The sequence below is a fragment of the Vombatus ursinus genome, unplaced genomic scaffold, assembly GCF_900497805.2.
Source record: "Vombatus ursinus unplaced genomic scaffold, bare-nosed wombat genome assembly UNPS02014847.1, whole genome shotgun sequence".
Classification (NCBI taxonomy): domain Eukaryota; kingdom Metazoa; phylum Chordata; class Mammalia; order Diprotodontia; family Vombatidae; genus Vombatus; species Vombatus ursinus.
The window spans coordinates 320144-345895 of NW_020954625.1; the positions used below are offsets into that span (position 1 = coordinate 320144).

Here is a 25752-nt window from a genome sequence, read left to right on the forward strand (position 1 = left end):
TAGATCAAGGGTCCTTAAACATTTTAGTGTCATGGAACCCTTTGGCAGCCCGGTGAAGCCTAAGGATCTCTTACAGATGGTTTTAGAAAAAAAAAAAAACTGAAGGAAATGAAAATCCCATTTAGAAGTTAGTGAAGATAAAGATGCATTTTTTTCCCCATTCAGGTTCACAGATCACTTGAAATCTCTCCCCGCTCCCCCAGATTAAGAATCCCTACTCCATATCGTCCACCTGATGATTCCAAGAGTTCAGTGAATATCTGTACTCAGACGACTCCGAGGCGACATTAGAGGCGGCAGGTAGTTCAGTGAATAGAGAAGGGACCTGGCGTCAGGAAGACCTGAATTGGAATCCTACCTCAGACACACACTAGCTGTGTGAACCTAGATAAGTCACTTAACCCTTTGTCTGACTCAGTTTCCTCGACTGTAAAATGGGGATAATAATATCACCTACTTCACAGGGGTTGTTATGGAAGGTGGTTTGTGCTGCCTAAATGCTAGCTCTTACTCCACCTGGCCCTGCAGTCTCCTGTCTCTGCTGAGAGCCAGATTCATGTCTCCACTACGTTTTCTTCAATCACCATTCCACCTTGAATTCAACATGTAACAAAATTCATTATCTTCCCCCCTAAACCTTCACGTCCTCCCCGCCGTCTCTCGGGCTTGCAGTGATGATTCTTGGCCCTCTGAGAGCTAGACTAGATAATCTCTGAGGTCCCTTTCGATTCGGAGATTCTGTGAGAAGAACGTTCTGGGAAAGACTGAAATCACATCCCTTTTAGAAGCTGTCGGAAGGACCAAAGCGCCCTGGAGTCCAGGAGCGCTCCTCCGGTGGTGTCCAGCAGAAGGCGCCCTCGTACAGGCCGGGGCGGGGAACGGGACCAGAACTCTGGAGTTGGCTGGGGTTCCCAGTCGCGGGTCTGGGGCAGACGCGCGTTCTGGTCCCCCGGGGAGAGGGCGGGCGCTGCAAGAGGTCAATGCCCAGCGTTCCAGCAGCCGCTGCGAGGCGGAGGGAGAGCTGGCCTCAAGGCTCGAGGGCTGCCCCGCGGGCCGGAGGCGGCAGTGGGGCGCTCTTGGCTTAGCCCGGAGGCCGGGGAGGGGACAAAGAAGAGAAGAGGGAGGCAAGGAGGGAAGGAGGGAAGGAGGGAAGGAAGGAGGGGGGCGGGGGGCCGAGGCTTTAGCCTCCTTTAGGAGAGCCCTCTCGGCTGTATGCAAATGAAGCCGGGCCCAGTAGCGGGCGGGGAGGGGGGCGGGGCGCAGGAGAGGGGGCTCGGTCGCTGCCGCCCAGTGCCGGGTGCCTGTGCTGCTCCGTGGCTTCTCTCTCTTTTTCTCTCTTTTTTTTCTTTTGCAAGCCGCACAAGGGGGCCGGCCCTGCAGCTTTTGTTTGAGAGAGAGGAGGCTAGAAGCAGCTAGCTCTTGGGAGTTGGGGGCCTGGACGTCGGGGGCCGGGGGGTGACCGGCCGGGGTATAGCGGGGTCGGGGGGTGGGAGGGAGGGGGGCATGTCGGAAGAGTGAGGTTGGGAAAGTTTGAGGGGAGAAAAAGAGGCCGCCGAGAAGGAAGCCGTCCTGCCAGCGCCCTCCCGGGACCGAGTGAGGCGGGGGGAGCCGTGCCTTGCTGCGCTCGGGCCCCGCGTCTCCACTCGCGCGCCCCGGCCATGGCCGCCCCCCGGAGCCCCCAGTCCGTGGCGCTCCCGCGGCCGCTGCGCCTCCTGTTCCTCCAGTGTGCGCTGCCGCTGGCGCTGGGCATCCCCGGGGACCCCGGGCCCCGACCAGGTGGGTAACTTCCTCGCCCACCCATTCACGTGTCCCCTTGTCTCCCCTCGCCCTGGCGGTATCAACTCGGTCTGCCGAGACCAACTCCTCTGCCCAGAGCAGCCCCTGGCCTGTCCATTGGCGTTGGGGTGCACTGGAAGGAATCCTGGATTTCAACTAGTTTCGAAACCCGCCTCTGCCACTTTCGAGCAGTGTGACTTCGGGCAAGTCACTTCACCTCCACGAGTGCCAGTTCCTAAGATTGGAAAGCGAGGGGCTGAGAGTGGATCTCCAAGGTCTGTCCCTTCCAGCTTTAAGTCATATGACCCTCTCGGTGATCTTCAGGCAGCCCCCTAGGCAGAAGGCTCGGGAGGAGAGCGGAGGGGGAAGCGGGACACCCTTGAGGACGATCCCGGGACACCCGGTGCCCTTGTCCCCGGGACGACGTGGGGGGACCTACTAACCGCTGGCCAGCTGCCGGGGGCCCTCGGGGCATGGCGGTCCGAGTGTGTGTGTGTGTGTGTGTGTGTGTGTGCGCGCCTGCCTGACTGTCTTTCCCTGGGGTCCTGGAGGTGGGCGCGAGGTCAGAGCCTAGGGCCCCCCGGGAGGAGGGCGCAGCTGGGACAGCGCTGCCGGGGCTTTGTGGCCGCAGGGCGCTGCTCCCTCCTGAAGCCCAGCCCTGCCCAGGTCAGCTCGGGGCTGCTGGGATCCCTCTGTCCGCTGGCCGGCCTCTCTCCCCTCTCAGGCTCTGGTCGGCGAGCGAGCTTGGCTCCTCGGAGGCTTTAGGCGGAGCTCAGCTGGGAGGGCAGGAGCTAGTCTCCCGCTTTGGGAACAGCGCCTTTCCCAGCCCTCTCGTTTAGGACACCCTGTTACAGATCAGAGAGCTTCAGCTCTCACAACTGCGGCGTGAGGAGCTGGGACTCCTAGAGCACCTTCCACTTGGCCACACTGTGACTACTTTGGGAGTTAGAACAGCAGCACACACACACCCTTCCCTCTCCCCCCCTCCACCTAATTAATCAGCTGTATGACCTTGGGCAAATGGCGCACTCTCTCTGGGCCTCAGCTCTCTCCTGTAAGGTCTGGAGACTAGCTCCAACTCTCTGGCAAGCTCCTCTGAGGAAGGGCTGAGGGGGGCTCTGGGACCTGAGAATCGCCGAGCAGTCTTAAGGGACCTCGAGTGGAATCGCCAAGTTCACTAGTCCAACCCTTTGGCTTTTCAGATGAGCAGGTTGAGGCTCAGAGAGGTTAGGCTACTAGCCCAAGGTCATACATCTAGTAAATACATTTCGAAACCAGGATTTGGACCCAGTGATTCTGCCTGCATGAGGAGGTCCCTGAGGCCAACGGCCGCTCAGCTGAAGTGGAAACCTCAGCAGCATTCTGACCTCCCCCAGAGAACAATGGCAGAAGGAATGGTAGATCTAGCAACTGTGAGGCCTTGAGAAAGTCATTTCCCCCTTGAAGCTTCTCTTTCCTCATCTGTAACATGAGAGGCTCTTTAGAGGAATTTCTTAACTTGGTATGAATTTAAGGTGTGGAAAGGCTGGGCCTGAGGGGAAGAAAGAAGGAGGGGAAAGACTGCAGAGCCAAAGAGGAGAGAGGGGCGAGCAAGAGAGGGAGGCAGGGAAGGGAAGAGAGGAGGGAAGAAGGGGCTCAGGAAGAGAGAAAGAAGGTGGGAGGGGAGGGGATGAAAGGGCAGTGGAGCCAAGACTGGAAAAGAGGGCTGAGGAGGGGAGCTAAGGAAAGGGAGTAGACGGGGAGAGTGGAAGAAGATATTGAAGGGGAAAGGGGGAATGAGGGAGGAGAGTGGAGCAGAGGATGGAGGAGGGGAGAGCAGAGGAGGGGAGGTCATGGAAGTGGGGGAATAGTTGTGGAGATCTTTTCTGCACCTTTCTGTGATTTTATAGGCTCCTCCCTAACCTTTCACCTTTTGTTAGGGCCCTAAAGATCAAGTCAGGAGCAGAAACCTGGGGACTATTTACTTTTTTGGAGTTGCTCCTTTCAATGGAATCCGATGCACAGACTGGGGGGCAGGGCCCAGGGCTGTGTATTAGAGGCTCTGTTCTGCTGGAGTGTATGTGGTGGGGGAGGGGGAAAGGGGGGAATGGAATGGGGAGGGGGAACACCCAACTGTACTATCTGGCTTCTCTGACTCAGCCTATCCAGCTGTCTGCTCTGGCTTTAGGGCTGAGCTCTTTTTGTCATTCCTGTTTCTGGGGCTACTTCAGGATGATCCTGCCCTGCAGGTAACAAGGTGGCTTAGGTCTAATAGTGGGAACTGGCAGTTTTGAGCTGCCAGGAAAGGGAAAAGATGAAATAAATGTGTGTGTGTGTGTGTGTGTGTGTGTGTGTGTGTGTGTGTGTGCACATAGGAATAGGTGACCTTCTGACTGTTTCTCTGTCTCTGACTCCAACCCTTTTTCTGTCTCAGTTTCTCTCCCTCTCTTATCTCTGTCTCTCTTCTCTGTGTGTCTCTCTCCCTTCTCTCTGTTTCTCTGACTGTCTCCATCTCTAACTCCAACTGTTTCTGTCTCTTCTGTGTGTCTCTCTCCCTCTCTTTGTCTCTTTCCCTCTCTTTCTCTGTCTCACTTCTGTGCCTCTTTCTCTCTGTCTTTCTCTCTCTCTCTCTCTCTTTGTTTCTCTGTCTCTGTCTCTGACTCCAACTCTTTCTGTTTCTGTCTCTCTCCCTCTCTGTCTCTCTTCTGTATGTCTCTCCCTCTCTTTCTCTTTATCTCTGGGTCTCTGTTTCTGTGTGTCTTTCTCAGTGTCTGTCTCTCTTTTTCTCATTCTCTTTCCCTGACACACTGGAAAGCATTGGGTTTGCTGTCAAGAGAGACTTGGAGTAGAATCTTGCCTCTGACAATAGCTGTGTGATCATTTGCTTGATAACATGAGCCTCCCCATTTGCACTTCATTTTCCTGCTCTGTAAAATGGAACATGTAATGCTTATAGTCTATTATACTCCCCTGTAATGCTCATGATACCTAATGCACCCCCACTTATTTTCTGGAAGAACCAGCTGAGGTAATACACAGAAAGTGCTACGTGACTCTAAGTGACGGGGAAGTTTTCTGATCCAGATCTATGCTTTAATTGTGTGGCGAAGTCGTGCTGTGGAAACTCTGTCCATTGGTAGAAAGTAGCCACTGGTCTGGGACTTTGTTAGAGTTTTTGAGTTGGCTGTGGGCACTGGGAGATTGTAGTCCCATGGTCTCACACACATGCACTTGTACATACACATACACACTCACATGCACACACAGGTGCACTCACATGCACACACACACACACACACACACACATCTCAGAGGCAGATCTTGAGACCATATTGCCCTGACTCCAAGGTCAGCTCAGCACTCTCCTTCCCCGACAGGGTGCTTCAAGTCTAGCTGAGGAGTAAGAGATCCATGGGTGGAGATTCTTTGTGGAGCTCGGGCCTGCCTCTCTCCTTCCTGAAACCTGTGAGGCTCCTCCAGTTTGCTCTCATTCCCCTCTTCCTTCCCCTCCTGCCTGGGCTCCCTGGTTCTTCTTGACATTCTCTGCTCTCTCCAGTGCAGCAGCCCACCCCACTGGGGCACAGCCTTTGTTTCCCAAGAATAGATCTGGATTCTCAAAAGGCCTCCAACTTCTCATCTCCCCTCCCTTTACCTGCCACTGAGTGTGAACTAAGAATTCTCATTTCTGAGGTTCTAGGAAGTTTACAGAGTGACTCCTCCCCCCCTTCCACGATGGGATGAGGTCACTTGCTACAATTAGCAGGCTCACCTCTTGGTCCTCAGGTCCTCCTCTCTAAAATGGGGAAATGAAAGGGCCAAAGTTCAATGAAGTCTTGGAAGAGAGAGAGAGAGAGAGAGAGAGAGAGAGAGAGAGAGACAGAGAGAGAGAGAGAGACAGAGAGAGAGAGAGAGACAGAGAGAGAAAGAGAGAGAGAGGCATCTGATGCTGCTAAAAAAGCAGTGGCTTGGGAGTCAGAGGTCCTGGGTTCAAATCCTGCTTCAAATCCTTGACCAGGTCACTTACCCTCTCTAGACTGTGGTTTACTTCTCTGTCAAATGAAGGAGTTGGAGCAAAGGCTTCTGAGGCCCCTTTAGGTTTATGTCACTGTTGTTATGTTCTTTAATCTGCCCCGTGAGTCTTTCCTCCTTCTTGCTCCTTTGCTCGCCTTAGTCTAGCAAGCATCTGGAGCTCAACCCAGGTGCCTTCAGGAATAGGAGAACACACACACATGCATGCACACCGACACATCTATGAATACACATACAGACACACACACACACACACACACACACACCCCCTTATAGCAAAGTAAAGACTCCTCTCTGGGGCTGAATTCTTTGATAAATCTCAATCAGTTGCAGTAACTGATGGAACAGCTACTTGGTTCAAACTCTGTGCCAGCTGTTGTGGGGAACGCAGTCACTGCATTTAGAGCCCATAATTTAGTAGGGGAGCAAAGTAGACGTCTATGAAAAAATAGTTGACACAGAATGCCAACAGTCAATGTCAGAGGGCATCAGAGTGTTTGGGCAGGGTTCAGAGGAGGGTTGAGGTCAGGGGAGGCACTTTGGAGGAGGTAAAGCTTGGGTTGTGTTAGTTTGAGTTGGAAGTTTGTGTCGCCCATGAGCTGACGGTCTTGCTAAAGCTGTATCTGAATGGGAATTTCCCCACCCCTACTCCCAGAGCATCCTCGAACAATAGTTACTCTTCCTCGAGATCGGTATCTCCCAAGGCTACCCTTTCCGTTTGGGGACAGTTGTCATTGTTAGGAAGATTTTGCATAGAGTGAACTGAAATCTGTCTCTGCAGTTCCACCCATTGCTTCTGTTTCCGTCATTTGGGGCCAAGTAGGACAAATCAAGTCCTTCTTCTGTATGACATCCTTTTGAGTGCTTGAAGAAGAGGGCTCTCACACTCTGAGATTTCTCTTCCCTAGGCTGAATCTCCTTAGTTCCTTCACGTCACACTCATGTGATAAGTCTGTGGTCCACGCTGGGCTTTCCACCTTTCCTAAAATGTGATGCTCCAGCTCCATAGAATATCCTAGAAGTGGTTTGACTAGTGCATGGAGCAGCTGGGACTGTCACTTCCTCAGTCCTGAATACTCCATCTCAGTCAGTCATCAAGAGTTTATTGTGTGCCTTCTGTGAGCCAAACATAAGTCTTAGATTAGATCAGCTTCTTAACTGTTAGGTCATTCTTACAACTCATTTTGAAATTTCAATCCGTTAAGAATCCTAGGTCTTTTCCATTTGGACTACGGGTTACTTAGACATTTCTTCACCATCCTATGCCCTGTGAAATTGATTTTTTGGACATGAATGTGTAAGACTTTACATTTTTCCCTATCATATTCTACTTTATTAGTTTGAGCAGTTGTTCTGGTCTGATTTTCTTTTAGTATCCCAATCCTTGTATTTGGATGTATCCCAATCCCTTCTGTTTGAGCAGCTAGGTAGCATTGGTTCTGGAATCAGGAAAGCATGAGTTCAAATTCAGCCTCAGACACTCACTGACTGTGTGACCCTAGGCAAGTCATTTAACCTCAGTCTGCCTCCGTTTCCTCATTTATAAAAAAGGAATAATAACAGCACCTACCTCCCAGGGTGGCTGTGAAAGTCAAAAGTGCCTATAAATAGCACAGTGCTGACATATAGGTGTTATATAAATGTTAGTTATAATGGTGTTTGTTGTGTGTTAGCGCTCTTTCCCATCCTGCAACTGTGTCATTATACAAGTCATTCATTAAAAAGAATATGAGTCAGGACAGAGCCCTAAGGCAATTCACTAGAAACCTTTTTCCAGACAGATAACATCTTTTCAGTTCTGTTAGCTTAGCTAGCTCTGAATCTATCTAACAGTGCTATTGTCTAGCACATATCTCTCCATCTTGGTCCCAAGGATATCTTTGGACACTTTGCCAAGTGTCTTGCTTAAATTCAGGTATACTCCTTTCAGGTAGCATTTTCTCTTTCTGCCAGTTGAGTAATCCTGGCAAGAGACACAATGAGGACTTCAAGCCTGGGTTGACTTGAGATTACCACAAAGAAGAAAGGAAGACATATGGGAGGGGAGGAAGTGGGAGAAAACAGGTGAGGTGTAAGTAAAGGTATGAAGGAGACATAATGTACAAGATGCATGCTGTGGCTGGACCAAAGAGGAGTTGAGTCATAGAATCTCAGCTGGAGGGGACCTAAGAGGTTGTCCGATCCAATTCTAACCTAACTAGGAGTCCTTTTTTTGCTGTCCTGGACAAGTAGTTATTTAGTCTCTGCTAGACCTTACTGATGGGGACCTTCCTACTTCTCCAGGCTGTCTATTCTGCTTTTGGACAGCTCTCATTATTACTGTTATGCCTTATATGGAGTAGATATGTGCTTTTTAAATAGAACTTTCACCATGGTTGTACAGCTCACTAATGATAGATCCAAGATTGAATGCAATCACTGGCATATTCATCCATCCATCCATCCATCCATCCATGCATCCATCTGTCCATCCATCCATCCATCGAACCATCCATCCATCTATCCATCCATCCATCCATCCATTCATTCATTCTATATGTAGTGAAAAGAGCACTGGATTGGAGCCAGAAGACCTTAGTTTCAGTCCTGGCATTCCAGCTACTGTCTGTATGATTTTGGGCAAGTCATCTTGGGTTTCACTTTCCCTACCTCTCATGGAGGGGGGAAGAAGGAGATTAATAACAGTAACAGCTGACATTTCTATAGTACTTACTTTGTGCCAGGCACTGTGCTAAGTACTTTATGTTTATTATCTCATTTGATCCCCACAACCCCAAAGGTAGGAGCTATTATTATCTTTACTTTATGGATGAGGAAACTAGGGCAAATGGAGATGAAGGATTTGCCCAGGGTCACATAGCTAGTACATATCTGAGGCAGAATTTGAACTCCAGTTTTCTTGGCTTCAGGCCCAGCACTCTTAACAACTGGGACCACTAGCTGCCAGCTAGGGGATATCTGAGATCTTTCCCAATTCTCGAAATCTTACTATCTTTAATCTTCTAAGATCTTTGATTTAAACATGGCAAAGATCTTAGAGATCATCTCATCCAAGCCCCTCATTTCACAGATCAGAGAACAGGGGAAATGACTTACCCAATGTCATACAAATAGGAAGTAACAGACCACAGAGTGCAGACTTTTTTTTAAACTCTGAACTCAAAATTCACAACAAAAAATGACCATTTCTATACACAAAATGGAAGAGAAAAAAGGATTTTATATGAAACTATTAATCTCTATTACATACAACCCATTTTTTACTTTTAAGTATCTCATAAATTCAACACGTCACTTCCAAAGTTGTCCTGCTTATTTAATACTTCTTTCTGGCCTTCTTTTCTCTTTGCTTTAAAAAAGAAATCCTTCAGGTCTTTGGTTTATGAGAGGGCCGCTGACCATAATTTATTGATTATTTGCTAGCCATAATCAATAAATTCATTATTAATTGCCCAGAAAAAATGCTTCAATGACCCTCTTTTCTTTCTTTTTGCAACCTTGTCACCATCCTTTTTCTGTCTCCCATCTTCTTTCCCTTTGTTCCCCCACCATTGGGGGAAAAAAGAAAGAAAAACAGAAGCTTTATAACAGATATGTGTAATCAGGAAAAACATATCCCACGTTGGCCATGTCCGAAAACACATCTCATTCTGCACTTCAAATCCATCACCACTCTGCCAGGAGGTAGATAGCAGACGCTCACAGAATTAATCACATGTTCTTTGTGAAAAATATTTTTGGGATTGGAAGAGGATCATGTGGTAGCCAAGGGATATAGACATTCAAAGATAGATTTAGACTGTTAGAATGCAAAGGGACAGATATTATCTGGTTCAATCTCTTTGTTGTATTTTCCTATTTCTAAAATTAATGTTTTATTGATTGGTGCATTTTGTTTCTAAAAAATAGTGATTTCCAGATACACACACACACACACACACACACACACACACACACACCACACCACTTTTTCAGTGATCCTTGTCTTTTATTTTTCTTTTTGGTGAGGCTATTGGGGTTAAGTGACTTGTTCAGGGTCACACAGCTAGTACGTATTAAGTGTCTGAGGCTGGATTTGAACTCAGGTCCTCCTAACTCCAAGGTCAGAGCTCTATCCGCTAAGCCACCTATCTGCCCCTGAGCCTTCTCTTGTAACAAAGAAAAACAGTTAAGTAAAGTCAATAGACACAGTGACCAAGTCTGACAGCATATGTACCCATAGCCCCCTACCTTTTCAAGGAAGGAAAGCAAGTTCATTTCTTCATCTCTTCTGTGAGACCAAGATTGGTCATTCCAATTTACGTAGTATTCAACTTTGTTTTAGAGTTCTTTTCTCAATCTTGTTTTAAAGAGGAGGAAACTGGGAGAGCAAGGAATAGTTTACCTGTCAGATTTATGGAGAACAGAAGAATTTATGACCAAACAAGAGATAGAGAAAATTATGAAATGCAAAATGGATAATTTTGATTACATTAAATTGAAAAGGTTTTGCACAAACAAAGCCAATGCAACCAAGATTAGGAGGGAAGCAGAAAACTGGGAAAGAATTTTTATAACCACTGTCTCTGGTAAAGGCTTCATTTCTAAAATATATAGAGAACTGAGTCTAATTTACAACAATACAAGTCATTCCCCAATTGATAAATGGTCAAAGGAGATGAACAGGAAGTTTTCAGATGAAGAAATTAAAGCTATTTATAGGAATATGAAAAAATGCTCTAAATCACTATTCATTAGAGAAAAGCAAATCAAAACAATTGTGAGGTACCATATCTAATGTTTCAGACTGGCTAACATGACAAAACAGGAAAATGATAAATGCTGGAGAAGATGTGGGAAAATTGGAACATTAATACATTGTTTGTGGAGTTGTGAACTGATCCAACCATTTTGGAGAGTAATTTGGAGCTATGCCCAAAGGGCTATGAAAATGTGCATACTCTTTGATCCAGCAATATCACTTCTAGGACTGTATCCTAAAGAGATCATACAAATGGGAAAAGGACCCACATGCACACAGATATTTATAGCAACTCTTTTTATAGTGGCAAAGAATTGGAAATTGAGGGGATTGCCCATCAGTTGGGGAATGGCTGAACAAGTTGTGGTATATGAATGTAATGGAATACTATTATGCTATAAGAAATGATGAGCAGGCAGACTTCAGAAAAACCTAGAAAGACTTGCATGGACTGATGCTGAGTGAAGTGAGCAGAACCAGGAGAACATTATACTTAGTAACTGCTACAATGTGCAATGACTTTGACAAACTCATCTCTTCTTAGCAATGCAAGGATCCAAGACAACTCCAAAGGACTCATGAGAGAAATTGCTAACCACATCCAGATAAAGAATTATGGAGTCAGAATGCAGATCAAAGCATTTTATTTGCTCTATTTTTTTTCTTTTTTTTTGTTTCTTCTTTCTCATGGTTTCTCCCATTGGTTCCAATTCTTCTTTACAACATGACTAATGTGAAAATAGGGTCAATATGAATGTATATGTAGAGCCTATATCAAATTGCATGTCGTCTTGAGGTGGGGGAGGGGAGAGATGGGGAGAAAATTTGGAACTCAAAATCTTATGAAAGTGAATGTTGAAAACTAAAAGTAAATAAATAAATACATTTTAAAAATAAAGAGGAGGAAACTGAGGTTTGTGGGGGCGTGGAGACTTCCCCAAGGTCACTTGAATGAATTGGTGACAATGATAGGTTGAGAACCATTTCTTCTTTTTCTATATGTTTTGGCTGGCTGCTTTGGCTTCATGCTGACCATTTGGTAATTTTCTTTCTCAGAGACGTTCCCTTGGGGCCAACCCTCCCTGGACATCGTGCACCCCATCCGGGTGGATGCTGGCGGCTCCTTTCTCTCCTACGACTTATCTCCCCGGCTGCTTCGGAGAAGGGACCTCCTCTCCAGGGCTGGCTCTCCCACTTATTATGAGCTACTATACCAGGGGCGAGAGCTGAGGTTTAACCTGAGCATTAACTCCCAGCTCCTGGCCCCAGGCTTCGTGAGTGAGACCCGCTATGGAGGCATCTCCCATGCCAAGATCCGTCCCTACACACATTCCTATGCTTGTCACCTGGTTGGAGAGGTTCAGGACTCTCGACTGGAAGGTGGCTTTGCTGCCATTAGCTCCTGCAACGGCTTGGTAAGTGTTCGGGTGCTATTTGGGTGAGACTCTCTGTGTGTATGTGTGTGGGTGGGTGTGCATATGCTCACCCAAATGAGTGTTAGGCAGTGCCCATAGAGGGAAACACAATGGTGGTGTCATAACCTAGGCTCTGCTGCTCACATGTCACAATCTTAAACAGGTTTTCACTTAGTAAAATGGAGCCAGAGAGAGTATGGTGTAGGGATGGAGTATTTTGGACACCTAGGTTCAGATCCCACCTGTGACCCTGGGCTAATCACTCAGTAGATTATGAGCTGCTTGAGGGCAGGCCCCCGTCTTTTTCCATTCTTTGTGTCTTCAGCACTTAGCACAGCATCAGACACACAGTAGGTGCTTAATAAATGCTTCTTGTCTGACTGACTGACTAATTAAGCTCTTTGTATCTCAGGCCTCTCCTATTGCCTCATCTAAGTCACAGCTGGGTTGAAATCTGTCAGAGTGAAGGGATTTCCCATGCTGGGAGGTCCCAATATCAACACGAGCCTTCCCTCATTCACCTAAAATGGAAATTAAAAAATAAATCTAAGGAGTTCAATGAATATAGCACTGGACATGATATCAGGAAAAATCAAGCTCAAATCTAGCCTCAGACACTGACTAGTTGTGTGATCCTAGACAAGCCACTTAACCACTGTCTGCCTCAGTTTCCTGATCTGTAAAATGGGATAATGGTAGCATCTACCTCCTAGGATTGTGGGATAAAATGAGATATTTGCAAAACACTTTGCAAACTTTAAAGCACTATATAAATGCTAGTTATTACTATTATCACCATTATAATTATTAAAGGATTTGAAGTCAGAAGAACTAGATTCCACTCTCTGCTCTGTTGTTTGCCTGCTGTGTGACCTCTCTCTCATCCTTAGTCTTCTTGTCTATAAATGGGAATGATAATACCTGGATCAGCTGCCCCACAGGGTACAGGGAGGATTGAATAGAATCCTGCATGGAAAGTGTTTTGTAAACTCTGAAGGGCTCCAGAAATAGGAGCTATTAGGATTATTTTGAGGACCTGTTTGAGATGACCCACAGTAAAGGCACTTTGAAGTGAATGCTGTGCAATTCAAATGCAGGTCATTATTGCTAGAGACACATGAAAGGATTAACTAAACTTAAAAAAAAAAAGAAAAAATCTATAAGCTGAAGAAGGATTTAATTCATCGAATATTTATTGCAAGCCCCTATCACAGGTGTAGCGATATGTTAAAGCCTTGATTTAACTGGGATACCTTGGGAATGGTGGTTTCAGGGTAATTGAATTTTTTGGTTAATTGGGCCAACCTGCCCAACCTTTGTTTCAGCTTTTTTTTTTTTTGGCAAGGGGAAACGGCTTAGAATGTATTTGCAATTCAAATCAGAGTGGGTCTTTAAAGAGCCCTCATGTTGTTATAGTACCCCCTCTGAGGCTACTCACCCTACAATGACAGGTTGTTGCCAGAGGGAGAGAATACCATATCTCCCCTCAAGGTTCTAGGCATAACTCTGAGAGGTTACAATTTCTAGTACTTTCACTTTTGAGCCCCCATCTGGTGTGTTACCCAATACCAATCAACCAGTAGAGCTGTATTACCTTCTAGAAAAGGGTATTTACTGAGAAGGTATAGCAAAAATAGTAATTAGAAAATGTTTCTTCCCATCCCTAGGGGAGCATTCTCCCCCTGTACAAAAGTTACTAAAGTAGAGATCATCTGCTGGAATCTTTTGTATTCATATGTAGTTCTCTGCCTCAGCCTCTCCTGTATTATTGATCCTTTTGACTCTGGGGCCAACTAAAAGACTTTTAGTGGCCAAATAGTACCTGCCCAATAGTCACTCATGGCTGGAAGAAGGCTCACCAAGCCTCCACATGTTGAATTGGAGCCAGGCAGGGAATATTTGTGTATATTCTGTTTAACTCACCAGGAAGGGCAAGTCTATGTATGCTCTAAGGACTGAATGAATAAAACATTTATTAAGCATTTACTATATGTGAGGCACTGAATTAAGATCTATAAATGCAAATAGAAAAGTAAGACAGTGGTTTTTCTAACAGAGCCCATATTCTAACGGGAGAGACAGCATATATGGAAGGGTTCCATTGTAAGACAGATGGCATGGTCCTTAGAAAAGAGATATTAAAATCTCTCTTTTTTTTTTAGGCAATTGGGGTTAAGTGACTTGCCCAGGGTCACACAGCTAGTAAGTGTCAAGTGTTTGGTCTGAGACCAGATTTGAACTCAGATCCTCCTGACTTCAGGGCCAGTGGTCTATCCACTGTGCCACCTAGCTGCCCCCAAAACCTCTTTTAAAATGCCATTTCCATTGATAAAATAATAGCTGTTCCTGATGTTGAACCATCTGATAATGCCAAAGGCTTTGGTGGCAAAACTTCTTTTTTGGGGTCTTCAATAACTTTGACTATAGCACCTGTATAAGCACTTTCCTGGTTTCATCTCCACAGGGGTTGCTTTCCAGGAAGATGGCTGAGGACACTGGGCTGGAAGCATTGCTATTCCCAAGGCTTTTGGGTTCAGGATGTTGGGCTGGCCCCATCATGATTTTCAAAGCTGTAATGATCAAGGTGTTGGTGCTGGTCTGATTTGCCTGGCACACAATGGCCCCTATCTTTCCTCCAGGATGTCTCACCATATCCCATGAGTGGCAGTTGTTTAACAGTTGGTGGGGATGGCTGGCCCGTTCTCCAGATGAATTGCCTCTCTGGATGATGGCTCTAAGGGCCCAGCTGAAAGCTGGACTGGTGATGTAGGGGGTGCTGCTACCCCTAGGGTTCCTGTGCTTATCTGTCTCTTTATAGTAGTTGGTCAACAGTTGTTGCTGGTGATGATGAGGAAGAAAGGCTCCTTCTCTACAATGATGGTTATGGGGCTTAGGCTAAAAGCAGGCGTTCTGTTTTTCCCAAGGCTTTTGGGCTCAGGGTCCTGGGCTTTCCCCATCAGAGTCTGAGGGAAGGTCACAGCAGTGGTAGTGATGGTGGTTTGACTTGCCTGGGACCGATTGCCTCTTGTCTGTCCTTCAGGGTGCCTGGCTGCTCCAGCTCATCTGGTTATTCTTCTCCTTTACACAGTGAATTCTGTCTAATGAAAAGATGGCTGTGGGAGAAAGGAGTGAATTTAAGTTTTATAAGGAACATCCAGAGAGTCATAGACTCTCAGGAGTGGGAAAGAAGCCACATCTGTTTGGGAATGACCTTTGTAACGCCCTTGATAAGTGGTCCTCCAGCCTTCTGAGTGTCTCCATTGATGAAGAGTGCAGTAAGTCCCGAGGCAGCCCATTCTGATTTGGGGAAATGCTAAGAAATTCCTTTCTGTATTCTGTTGTTCTCTGCCTCCCTATAACTTCTGCCTCCTGGTTCTTTTCATTTTACTGATGAAGAAACTGAGTGTTAAATGACTTGTTCAGGGTCACACAACCAGTAAGAATCTGGGACAGGATTCAAATCTAGATCTTCCTGCCACTCTATTCATTATACCACCCTCTTCTAGAGGACTGGATGACCTCTAAAATCCCTTTCAGCTTCATTCCTATGATTCTGTGACAAAATCATTGCTCATATCTTGGTGTGATAGCCTTGGTGATACATGGATTCTTCAAATACTACATGTTGGCGGAGTCTCTATTTCCACAAGAGAAAATGTCCATGGGAGTTGTACGCATCTTGAGTTTTTCGGATGAGGAGATGGAGACCCAGAGAAGTTAGCTGACTTGTCTAAGGTCAGACAGGTAGTGAGCAGGGGAGCTGGGCTTTGAACCAAGGTCATCTGACACTTAAGTCCAATGCTCTTTATGACTCTGAGTCTCAGTTTCCTTATCTGTAAAAAGGAGGCATCAGGGTTCCATTCCAGCTCTAAATCTATAAGCTACGAACCATGAGCAGTATGATAAAATCAGAAGAGTACACAGGATCTGTAGTCAGAGGGTCTGTATTAAGAACCTGGCAGGGTCTTTCTAGTTCTAAATCTATAAGTCTGTGAACATTTTTAAAGGCCTACTATGCACCAAGCGCTGAGTCAGGCCTTCAGAATGCAAAGACAAAAATGAAACATTCCCTGCCCTCAAAGGGGTTACATTCTATCCAGGGAGACTAAATGAGAAAGCATATACTGATTAAATCCCAGATAAAATTCAGATAAAAACAAGATATTAGCAGTTTGGAGAATCAACAAAAAATCAAGTCAGCCCTATGCCTCGTGTGGGCTTATGTTAGGAGATGTTCCCTTTCCCCTTGTGTCTTGTGAATGGAACCAACTGCTTTTGGTGCCTTGATTTCCCCCTGTACTTCAACCTTTTTTTCTGCCACTGAAGTGATAACATCATGCGTTCTGTTATTGCTTGAAGGCTGCTTTGATTCAAGTTAACAAGCATTTATTAAGCACCTACTGTGTGTAATAGTTCCCTAAGAACCTTATATCCTACAGGGGTGGGGGATATAACATGTATGGAGATAAATGCACAGTGGTTTGAGGGGATAGGGCACTGACAACCAGCAGATCTAGGAAGGCTTCATGGAGGAGAGGGTACCTGAGCTGGATATTAAGGAGAATAAGGATCCTGGAAGGCAGAGGCAAAGGAATGGGTTCCAGGTATAGACAACAACTTGTGCCAGTGAAGGGAGTTTGAAGATGAAGATGGTCCAGTGCAGTCTGAATACAACGTGCAAGGGGGGTGGTAGGAACAGGGGGTATAATGCAAGATTACGCAAGGCCTTCAACGCCAGGCTGAAGAGTTTGTACTTTATCCTAGGGGTACTAGGGAGCCACTGAAGACTGGTGAGCCAGGGAAGTGCCATGGTCTTATGAAGATGGTTATGTCTTAGGAAGATGGTTCCCCTTCTGTCATGCCTGCAGGGCCTCTGGACCATATTGACTTAGAAAACTCGAGTTAACACTATCTGTGTTGTATCATATTTATAAATATTTTGTTAAACATTTGCCAGTTACATCTGAATCTGCTTCAAGGCCACTGCCTCCGAGTTTGACACGTCTGGTGAGTGGATAGAGCATTAGACTTGCAATGTGGAGACCTGGGTTCAAATCCTGCTTTAGACATTTTAGGGAAATCGCTTACTCTCCCAGAGACTCAGTTTCCCTATGTGTAAAATGGGAGTAACAATCTTAGTGCTACCTACCTAATAGGTTGTTTTGTTATCATGATCACTGTTGGTATTTCTTTCCCCACTTCTCATCTTTGCCCTCACTGAAACAAGACAACGTTCTGACCAGTCCCTAACCGATTCTCTAGCCCGTCCCTAAAGATTTGGAACAAACCTTTTAATGCCTCCTCAAGCTCCCATGGCGCCCCTCCCCCAACCTGTCTGATGAGAACCTTGTCTTAGACGTTACTGAAAAAGATCGTCAATTCATCAAGAGCTCCCTCCTCTCTCCTCCTCTTTTCACGTCCCTCAGACGTCTTTCCTCACCGACTCTTCCTTTCCCCCAGCTCACACGAGGAGCTGACTCCCCCCTGGACAAGCCCCTCTCCATGCCCTCCGGGTCCCATCCTTTTCTGACTTCTCCAACAGATCGCCTCCTCTGTCATCCCCAGTCTTGTTGATTTTCAGTCGCTCTGTCTCTTATTTTCCTGCTGCCTTCAGAACCACCCATATCTCCGCTGTCCTTAAAAAACCCTAACTTGATTCGACCATCCATCTGCGCTACATTGCTTCCTCACGTCTGCCTTTGGGGCCCAGGAATGGCCTGACAGCATGTTTCTTCTGGCCCAGTCCATTCAGACCTTGGCTAAGCCCAAGCTCAGCCGTACAAATCCCTCTCAGGCGAGATCGCATGACGCCGGAGCTCTCGGAGAGGGGCTGCAATTAGGAGACCACATGTCAACTGGCAGCATATTTTTGATGCTGACATTCGCCCTGATGCTGTGGTGTAAGTTGGGGGATAATTGCATGTTTGTTAGGATCCTTCCCCACCACGGTCCCTTCACTGCTTAGATTTCAGCTGTGCGTGGCTTCAGCTGAGCCCGCTTGGAAAAAAGACAACAGCGCTCAGTCCCCCAGGATTCTCGAGCTCCAGCGAGTGAAAACATGAGTTTGATTCTTTTCCATCCCTCAGAGCTGACTGCTGAGCCGGACCCTGCTGGTCTTCCACTGGCTCGCTTCTTGGGGCCCCTAGCCGGTGTCAGGAGCAGAAGCTGCTCCAGGGCAGAGACTGGCCCAGGTGAGCTCCCTCTGCTCTGACCTTCTCTCAGGCTTCCCCCTAGGGCCACACAAGCTTGGCTGCTTGTTCCTCATTTGACTCGTGTGTATGAAGCAGGTCTGCCCAGCTAGAATATAAGCAGGAGTACCACAATCATGAAGTCTCATAACTTCAATCACTCAGCAAGCATTTATTAAGTACCTACTATATGCCAGGCACTGTGCTAACACTGAGGCTAGAAAGAAAGGTAAGAACATCGTCCCTGCCCTCAAGGAGTTTACAGTCTAACTGGGGAGATAGCAAATAAATGAATAGGTATGGAGGAGACACATACCACATGCTTCCCAAGGCAGTCTTAGAGGGAAAAGTATCTTGCCTTGTAATTAGCAGTTATATAGTTATCTGCATATGGTGCCCTTTTACTCAGGAGGCAGCAAGGTTCAGTGGTATGGTAGAAAGGATTGGCTTTGGAGTCAGTGGACCTGGATTTGAATTCTAGCTTCATCCCTCAGACTTGGGTCATTTTGCTGCTGTCTGATTCCTCATCTATCCTGTGAGCTGGTGTCTGAGGTTCATTCCAACCCTAAATCTATCATGCCTGGCCTGATTGTAAGCTCCTTGAAGATAGAGACTGTGCCTCATTCATCAAGACGGAGTGGCCCATTTATCAAATCATTGATAGCTGGTTGACATAGTGGAGAGAACACCGGACCTATAGTCAGGAAGACCTAAGTTCAAATCTGACCTTAGACACTTACTATCTGGGTAACCCTGGGTGAGTCACTTCTTAGCCTCAGTTTCCTCATCTGTAAAATAGTATAATAGGAGTACTTATCTTCCAGGGTTATTGTGAGGATCAAATGAGATAGTATTTGTAAAGTGCTTGGCAAACCTTGAGATGCTATGTAAATGCTAGAGCAATTAATGAATGTTTACTCTTCTTTTAAAACATGTGTTGTTAATTATTATTTTAATTTCGCATCACTTCCCAATACCTCCCCTCTCCTTCCATTTCAACAGATCCTTTCTAAATAACAAATACAGGCTAGAAAAACAACCAACACATTGACCATGCTTCCAACAAGTGCCTCTTTTCACGCTCATGATCATCTACCATCTCTGGGCTTATCATCATCATTATTACTATTATCATTATTATCATTACTGAGAGGACAGAGGAATGCTTTCCTTCCAGTCCTCTAGAGTTAAGCTTGGTCACTGCATTGATCAGATGGTTCTCTCTCTCTCTCTCTCTCTCTCTCTCTCTCTCTCTGTCTCTCTCTCTCCCTCTCTGTCTCTCTGTCTCTGTCTCTGTCTCTCTCTCTCTCTCTCCCCCTTTTTTCCTCTCTGTCTCTCTCTCCCTCTTTCCCTCTCTCTCCCTCCCCCTCTCCCTCTCCCTCCCCCTCTCCCTCTCCCTTTTCCTATTCCTCTCTCTCTCACTCTCTTTCTCTCTGTCTCTGTCTCTCTCTCTCCTTCCAGTGATTTCTTTGGTTTGGGAGTTCCTAGGGAGTGCTTCCTCTCCCAGTACACATCTGCCTCTGCTCTCCTATTGATTATTTTAGAAATTTACCTGGGAGGGGAGGGCACTAAGATTACAGGACATGGCCAGGGTCACACATCACTAGGTATCCAACATGGTATCAGGTCTTCTGGATTCCAAAGCCTGCTCTCAATCCCTCAACTACTCCATTCTGTCTCTCTCTGATGTTTTTTCAACAGTGTTTTCTTTTACCTTATTGAAGCAGCTACGTGATATAATGGAGAGAGTGCTGGGCTTGAAGTGAGGAAAACCTGAGTTCAAATCCAGCCTCAGTCACTTACTAGTTTTGTGACTCTGGGCAAGTCACTTAACTTCTGTTTGCCTCAGTTTCCTCATTTGTAAAATGGAGATAATAATAGCACCTATCTCCCAGAATTATTATGAGGATCAAATGTAAATTTAATTTATAAAGCACTTTGCACACCTTAAAGTGCTATATTGATCTTGGTGGTTGTTGTTATTATTATTATTGATTACTGAATGACTATACTTCATTCATTTACTTAGCATAAGCATTTATAAATCACCTCCCTGTCTCATCGAAGTCTGCTTCTGGTGGCTCATTCTGGCTTGTAGAGTGACCCTGGGATTTTGAACGCTGTGTCAACACTGTGCAGCTCTGACGAATCCTCCCAAGTTAGAGAGGCTTTGAACACAGGCCCAGTGGTCAGCTGTGTGGTTTTTTCCCCCCTAGCACTAGCCTGGTTAAGCCAAGCTAAGAGCAGAAATATTCGTCACCAGAAAGCTAGATGACCAACATTACAGGTTTTTTGGTGTATTTTTTTTTTGACCACAAGAACTCATCAAGACAATCTACTATCAGTGAAGGGAGTGGGGAGACAGTGCCCATGCCAGTGACATTCCAATTCATTTTAGTTGAAGGATCCAGAGCACCCTACCAGACCCTGGAGTTGCTGTGAGGGCAATGGGAATGGATTTTCTTTTTTTTTTTTTAATTATTTATTTTAAACTTTTTTTTTCTTTTTAAATTTTGAATTCCAATTTCTCACCCCCATTGAGAAGGCAAGCAAGCAATATGATAACTATTATGTGTGAAATCATACAAAACATTTCCATATTAGCCATATTTCAAAAAAAAGCAAGACAAATAAAGGGAGAAAATTATGTTTCAGTTTTGCACCCAGAGTTTATCAGTTTTCTCTCTGGAGGTTGATGGCAATTTTTTCATCATGAGTCATTTGGAATTGTCTTAAATCACTGCATTGATCAGAGTAGCCAATTCTTTCCCAGTTGATCATCATTACAACATTACTGTTACTATGTACATTGATCTCTTCTCACATCATTTTGCACCAGTTCATTTAGGTCTTGCCATGTTATTCTGAAACGGCTTCTCTCATCGTTGCTCACAGCACCACAGTGTTCCAATATGCCATAGCTTGTTCAGCTGTTCCCCAACTGATGGGCATCCCTTCAATTTCCAATTCTTTGCCACCACAAAAAGAGTTGCTATGAATATTTTTATACACGTGGGTCCTTTTCCTTTTTCTTTGATCTCTTTGGGATATAGATCTAGTAGTGGTGTTGCTGGGTCAAAGGGTATGCACAGTTTTATTGCTCTTTGGGCATAGTTCCAAATTGTTCTCCAGAATGGTTGGACCAGTTCAGTACTCCATGAGCAGTTCATTAGTGGACCTATTTTTTCCTTCATCTCCTCCAGCATTTGTCATTTCTGGTAGGTATGAAGTGGTACCTCAGAGTTGTTTTCATTTTCATTTCTTCCGATCAATAGTGATTTAGTGCATTTTTTCATATGACTAGAGAGTTTTGATTTCTTCTGAAAACTGCCTGTTTATATTCTTTCACCATTTTTTCAATTGGGAAATGGCTTTTATTTTTATAAATTTGACTTAGTTTTATACTCAGTATATATTTGAGAAATGAGGCCTTTATCAGAGAGGCTTGCTGTAAAAAATTTTGATATTATTTCATTGTCTTTTAGCAAAATGTGGTTTCCCTGATTATCTCTTTTTGGTCTATTTTTGCCTTTGCTTTGTCTGCAATCGTGATTGCTATCCCTGACTTTTTTTACTTCCACTGAAGCTTAATAGATTCTGCTCCAACTTGTTATTTTAACTGTGTGTGTCTTTCTGTTTCGAATGTGTCTCTTGTAAACAACATATTGTCAGATTCTAGTTTCTAATTCATTCTTCTATCTGCTTTGGTTTTATGGGTGAGCTCATCCCATTCACATGCACAATTATGATTACTAACTGTTTATATTCCTCCATCTCATTTTCTTTTCTTTCTTCCTCTCTCTCTTTTTATCCTGTCCCTCCTCAAAAGTCTACTTTGCTTCCAACCACGGCCTCCCTTAATCCTCCCTCCTTTTTAATCATCCCTACCTTCCTAACCCCCATGTCTCTTATACCCATTCCCTCCTATTTCCCTATTGGGTAAGATAGATTTCTATACGTAACTGAGTGTGTACATGTATCCTTACCTCTTTGAAGCAATTCCAATGAGAGTGAGGTTCAAGCATTGCCCACGCCTCACCCCCCTCATTTTTCCTTCCACCGTAAAAAACTCTTCCTTATATACCTCTTTTATGTGAGACAATTTCCCCATTTTACCTCTCCCTTCCCCGTGCTTTCAGTACACTCCTCTTTCTTCTCCCTTCATTGTTTTGGAGATCATTCCAACATACTGGACTCATGCTCTGTCTATGTAGGCTCCTTTTAACTGCCCTAATAATAATAAAGTTCTTAGAAGTTACATGTGTCGTCTTCCCATATAAGGATGTAAACAGTTTAATTTTTTAAGTCCCTTTTGACTATTCTTTCATATTTACCTTTTTATGCTTCTCTTGAGACTTTTATTTGAATGTCAAATTTTCTATTCAGCTCTGTTTTCTCAGCATGCTTTAAAGCCTTCTCTTTCACTTAATATCCATTTTCCCCCTAAAACATTACACTCACTTTTGCTGGGTAAGTTATTCTTGGTTGTAATCCTAGCTTCTTTGCCTTCTAGATTCCAAGCTTGCTGCACCCTTAAGATAGAAGCCGTCAAATCTTGTGTGATCTTGACTTTGGTTCCACAATATTTGAATTGTTTCTTTCCGACTGTTTGAAGTATTTTCACTTTGGCCTGGGAATTTTGATTATAATATTCCTGGAGTTTTTATTTGAAGGTTTCTTTCAAGAGGTGACCTGTGGGATTTATTCTATGTTTACTTTGTCCTCTGGTTCTAAGAAATCTGGGCAATTTCCTTTTGTGATTTCTTGAAATATGATATCTAGGTTCTTTTTTTTTGGTCATGACTTTAAGGAAGTGCAATCATTCTTAAATGCTCTTTTCAATCTGCTTTCTAGGTCAGTTTTTTTTTTCTATGAAATATCTTACATTTTTAATTTTTTTTCTGGGCTTTTGACTTTGTTTTTTAATTTTTTTGTGTGTGCTATAGAGTCATTAATTTTCATTTGCTCCATTCCAATTTAAAGAAATCTGCTGCTTGGGCAGATTTTGTACCTCTTGTGCCAAGCTGCTAATTCTCTTTCCAGTTCTTTCTTCCATAACTCTAATTTCTTTTCCAAGTGTTTCTTCTAGTGCTCTCGTGTCATTTAAATAATCATTTTTTAGCTCTTCAAAAAAAAAAGACCTTTTATTTCATCCCTTTAGGTAACACTAGCTTAACTTGTTCTCAAACTGTGTTTTTCTTTGAGACTTTGTAGATGTTTTGGAGTTCTTCCCTTTTGAGTTTTGGTCTTGAATAATAGCTCTTTAAGGTGGGATTCTTTTTCTTACTTCTGGATTTAAGACTTTGTGTTAGGGATGGGCTCTGTATACTTCTAGAGGGAATGGCTAGCTGTGCTTCTGTGGTTCTATATTGTGTCCTCTTTGGCCCTGCTACTCTTTTCTTAGGGTACTAAGTGTTGTGTTACTCCACAATCTCAGGGTCAGCAGAATTGGGGACCTGCAGACTTTTGGTAAATCCTAAGCAATTTAACCCAGGTTCAGTCTCAGTGCTCACCTTTTGGTCTGATCTCTGCAACTTCTTGACTTGAGTTTGGGTTTGAGCAGCCCAGCTATGGACTTGTCTCTAATTGGAGCTACAGTAGACTGCTATTGGACTCTGCTACTGTCATCCGGCTGGAAAACTCTGCATGATCAGAATAACAGAATTGCAGGTTCCCCTTTGGTCTGGGCTTCCTGCCCTGCGCATTCCACTGATCTGAGATTCTGCTTGGTTTCTTGGGTCCGACACAGCCGCTGCTTGCTTCTGTACTTGCTTCTTGATCATTACACAGTCCAGGCTTGTGACAACTCCTTGCTTTGGACCACCTTCTCCTAGGCATAGGTTCCCTCCTCAGTCTACATTGAATCTGGGATCAAGCACTCTGTAGTGAGTAACAGCAGTGTCAATTGGCACCTGTCCATGCTCTTTGCACAATGTCAGTCCCCTCTATGCCAGATCTGGGTTCTTTTCTTGTCCTGGTGCACTGCTGTGGGTAGGCTCTTATTCAGTCCCTGAGCTGGAAGGTGTGGAATGCTCCTAGTTAGACCCCATCCCCTACTTCTGCAGACCTTTTGACCCATCTCCCTTTGCCAATCTGGGCTGTGAACTACTCACTGTGATTTTTCTCTTAGATTTTCCAGTTGGGACTGGTGCATTTTCTAGATCTTTGTGGGGAGGGCCTTGCTGTGTTTCTTCATGATATTCTGACATATTGGCTGAGTTCTGCCTGGATCTACTCTTTAAGCCTGTGTACTTACTTACCTTCCCTGGACTTTAGTTTCTTCCTTTGTCAAATGTGATGGTTGGACTAGATGATCTCTAAGGACCTTTCCAGCTCTCAAGCCATTGAGATTCCTTGGTCTTGGCCGTATTTTCATTCTAAATGTCAAAGGCAGGATTTGAACCCTTATCTTCCTGATTACAAGTCTTGTGCCAAGTTGCCTTTCATATAAATAGGTGAGCGTGATGTGAACAAAAGGGAAAGCCCAGTAGGAGGGAACAAGGAGGCCAGCAGGTGTGCACCAGGGGTGTACTCAGAACCACGGTGAAGTCAGTAAATCTGAGAGAGCTTCCAGCCAGAGGAGAGTGCCCCATTTGGTGGTGTTGGAGGGAAGGATGACTTATGGCTACCTGCTTCAATGAATTAATTAACTAATTAATTCAACAAAGAACCTGTGGGTCCATGTTCTGTATTGTGTGGGATACTAAAGAAATGGGAGTTTTGGTTCCTACCTCCTGGGAGTTCATGGTTTAGTGAAAGAAACAACACACACACACACACACACACACACACACACCACTCAAGCCCATAGGTAGTGATCACCCTCAGTCCCTAGTGCCTTCTCTTTCTTCAGTTTATTTTACCTTATTTTTGTATGCTTTGTAGTATATGATGTGTCCCCACCCCACCTCTCCCTATTCCCTCTATTCCCTAGGGAATGGAAGCCCCTTGGGGACAGGAGTTATTTTGTTTTTTACTTTATTTTCTCCAAAGTTTCTACCACGTAATAGACACTTAGTCACTGGTTGTTGTTGAATAAGTAAGCTTGTAACATTGTACATAATTAGGTGCTATACCAAGCATTAAGGGGGCTGTAGGAGTTCTGAAAAGGCAAAGGAGGGTGTAACTTTGAGAAGAAGTAGTCAGAGAGGGCTCCAAGGAGGAGGTGGAACTTAAGCTGGACCTTCAAAAGGAGGTAGGTTTTGAATAGGAGGAGAACACTCTAAGCAAAGAGTTAAGAATTTGCATGGCAAGTGGGGAATGGGAGGAACAGAGGGTAAATGTGAGTGACAGGGGTCAAGTTTGGAAAGGTAGATTGGATTCAAAGTGGAAGAGCCTTGAATGACAGGCTCTGGACATTCTTCTGTAGGTAACGGGAAGACACAAACAGTTCCTAGGATCTTGAGCTCATACATTTGGAGCTGAAAGGTACCTTAGGTCCTCTAGTCCACCTCTATCATTTTTATACACAAGGAAGCCAAGAAAGGACTTGGCCAAGGTCACGTGAGTGTGACAGAGCCTGGATTTGAACCCAAGTCCTTGGACTCAAAATCCAGCACTCTTCCTGCTGCCCCACAATGCCCTCTGAGGGTCTTTACAACTCTGATCTTCTGGGATTCCATAA

The 25752-nt window shown here is 45.0% G+C and overlaps 1 protein-coding gene across 1 annotated transcript in view; it reads left to right on the forward strand.

The window, feature by feature from the left end:
* The first annotated feature begins 1658 nt into the window (after nucleotides 1–1658).
* ADAMTS7 (ADAM metallopeptidase with thrombospondin type 1 motif 7) overlaps nucleotides 1659–25752 on the forward strand; it is a 167377-nt gene continuing 143283 nt past the window's right edge. The window contains exons 1-2 of the mRNA XM_027840600.1: nucleotides 1659–1776; nucleotides 11582–11940. Of these exons, the coding sequence (XP_027696401.1) occupies nucleotides 1659–1776; nucleotides 11582–11940 (477 nt within the window). The remainder of the gene's footprint in view (nucleotides 1777–11581; nucleotides 11941–25752) is intronic.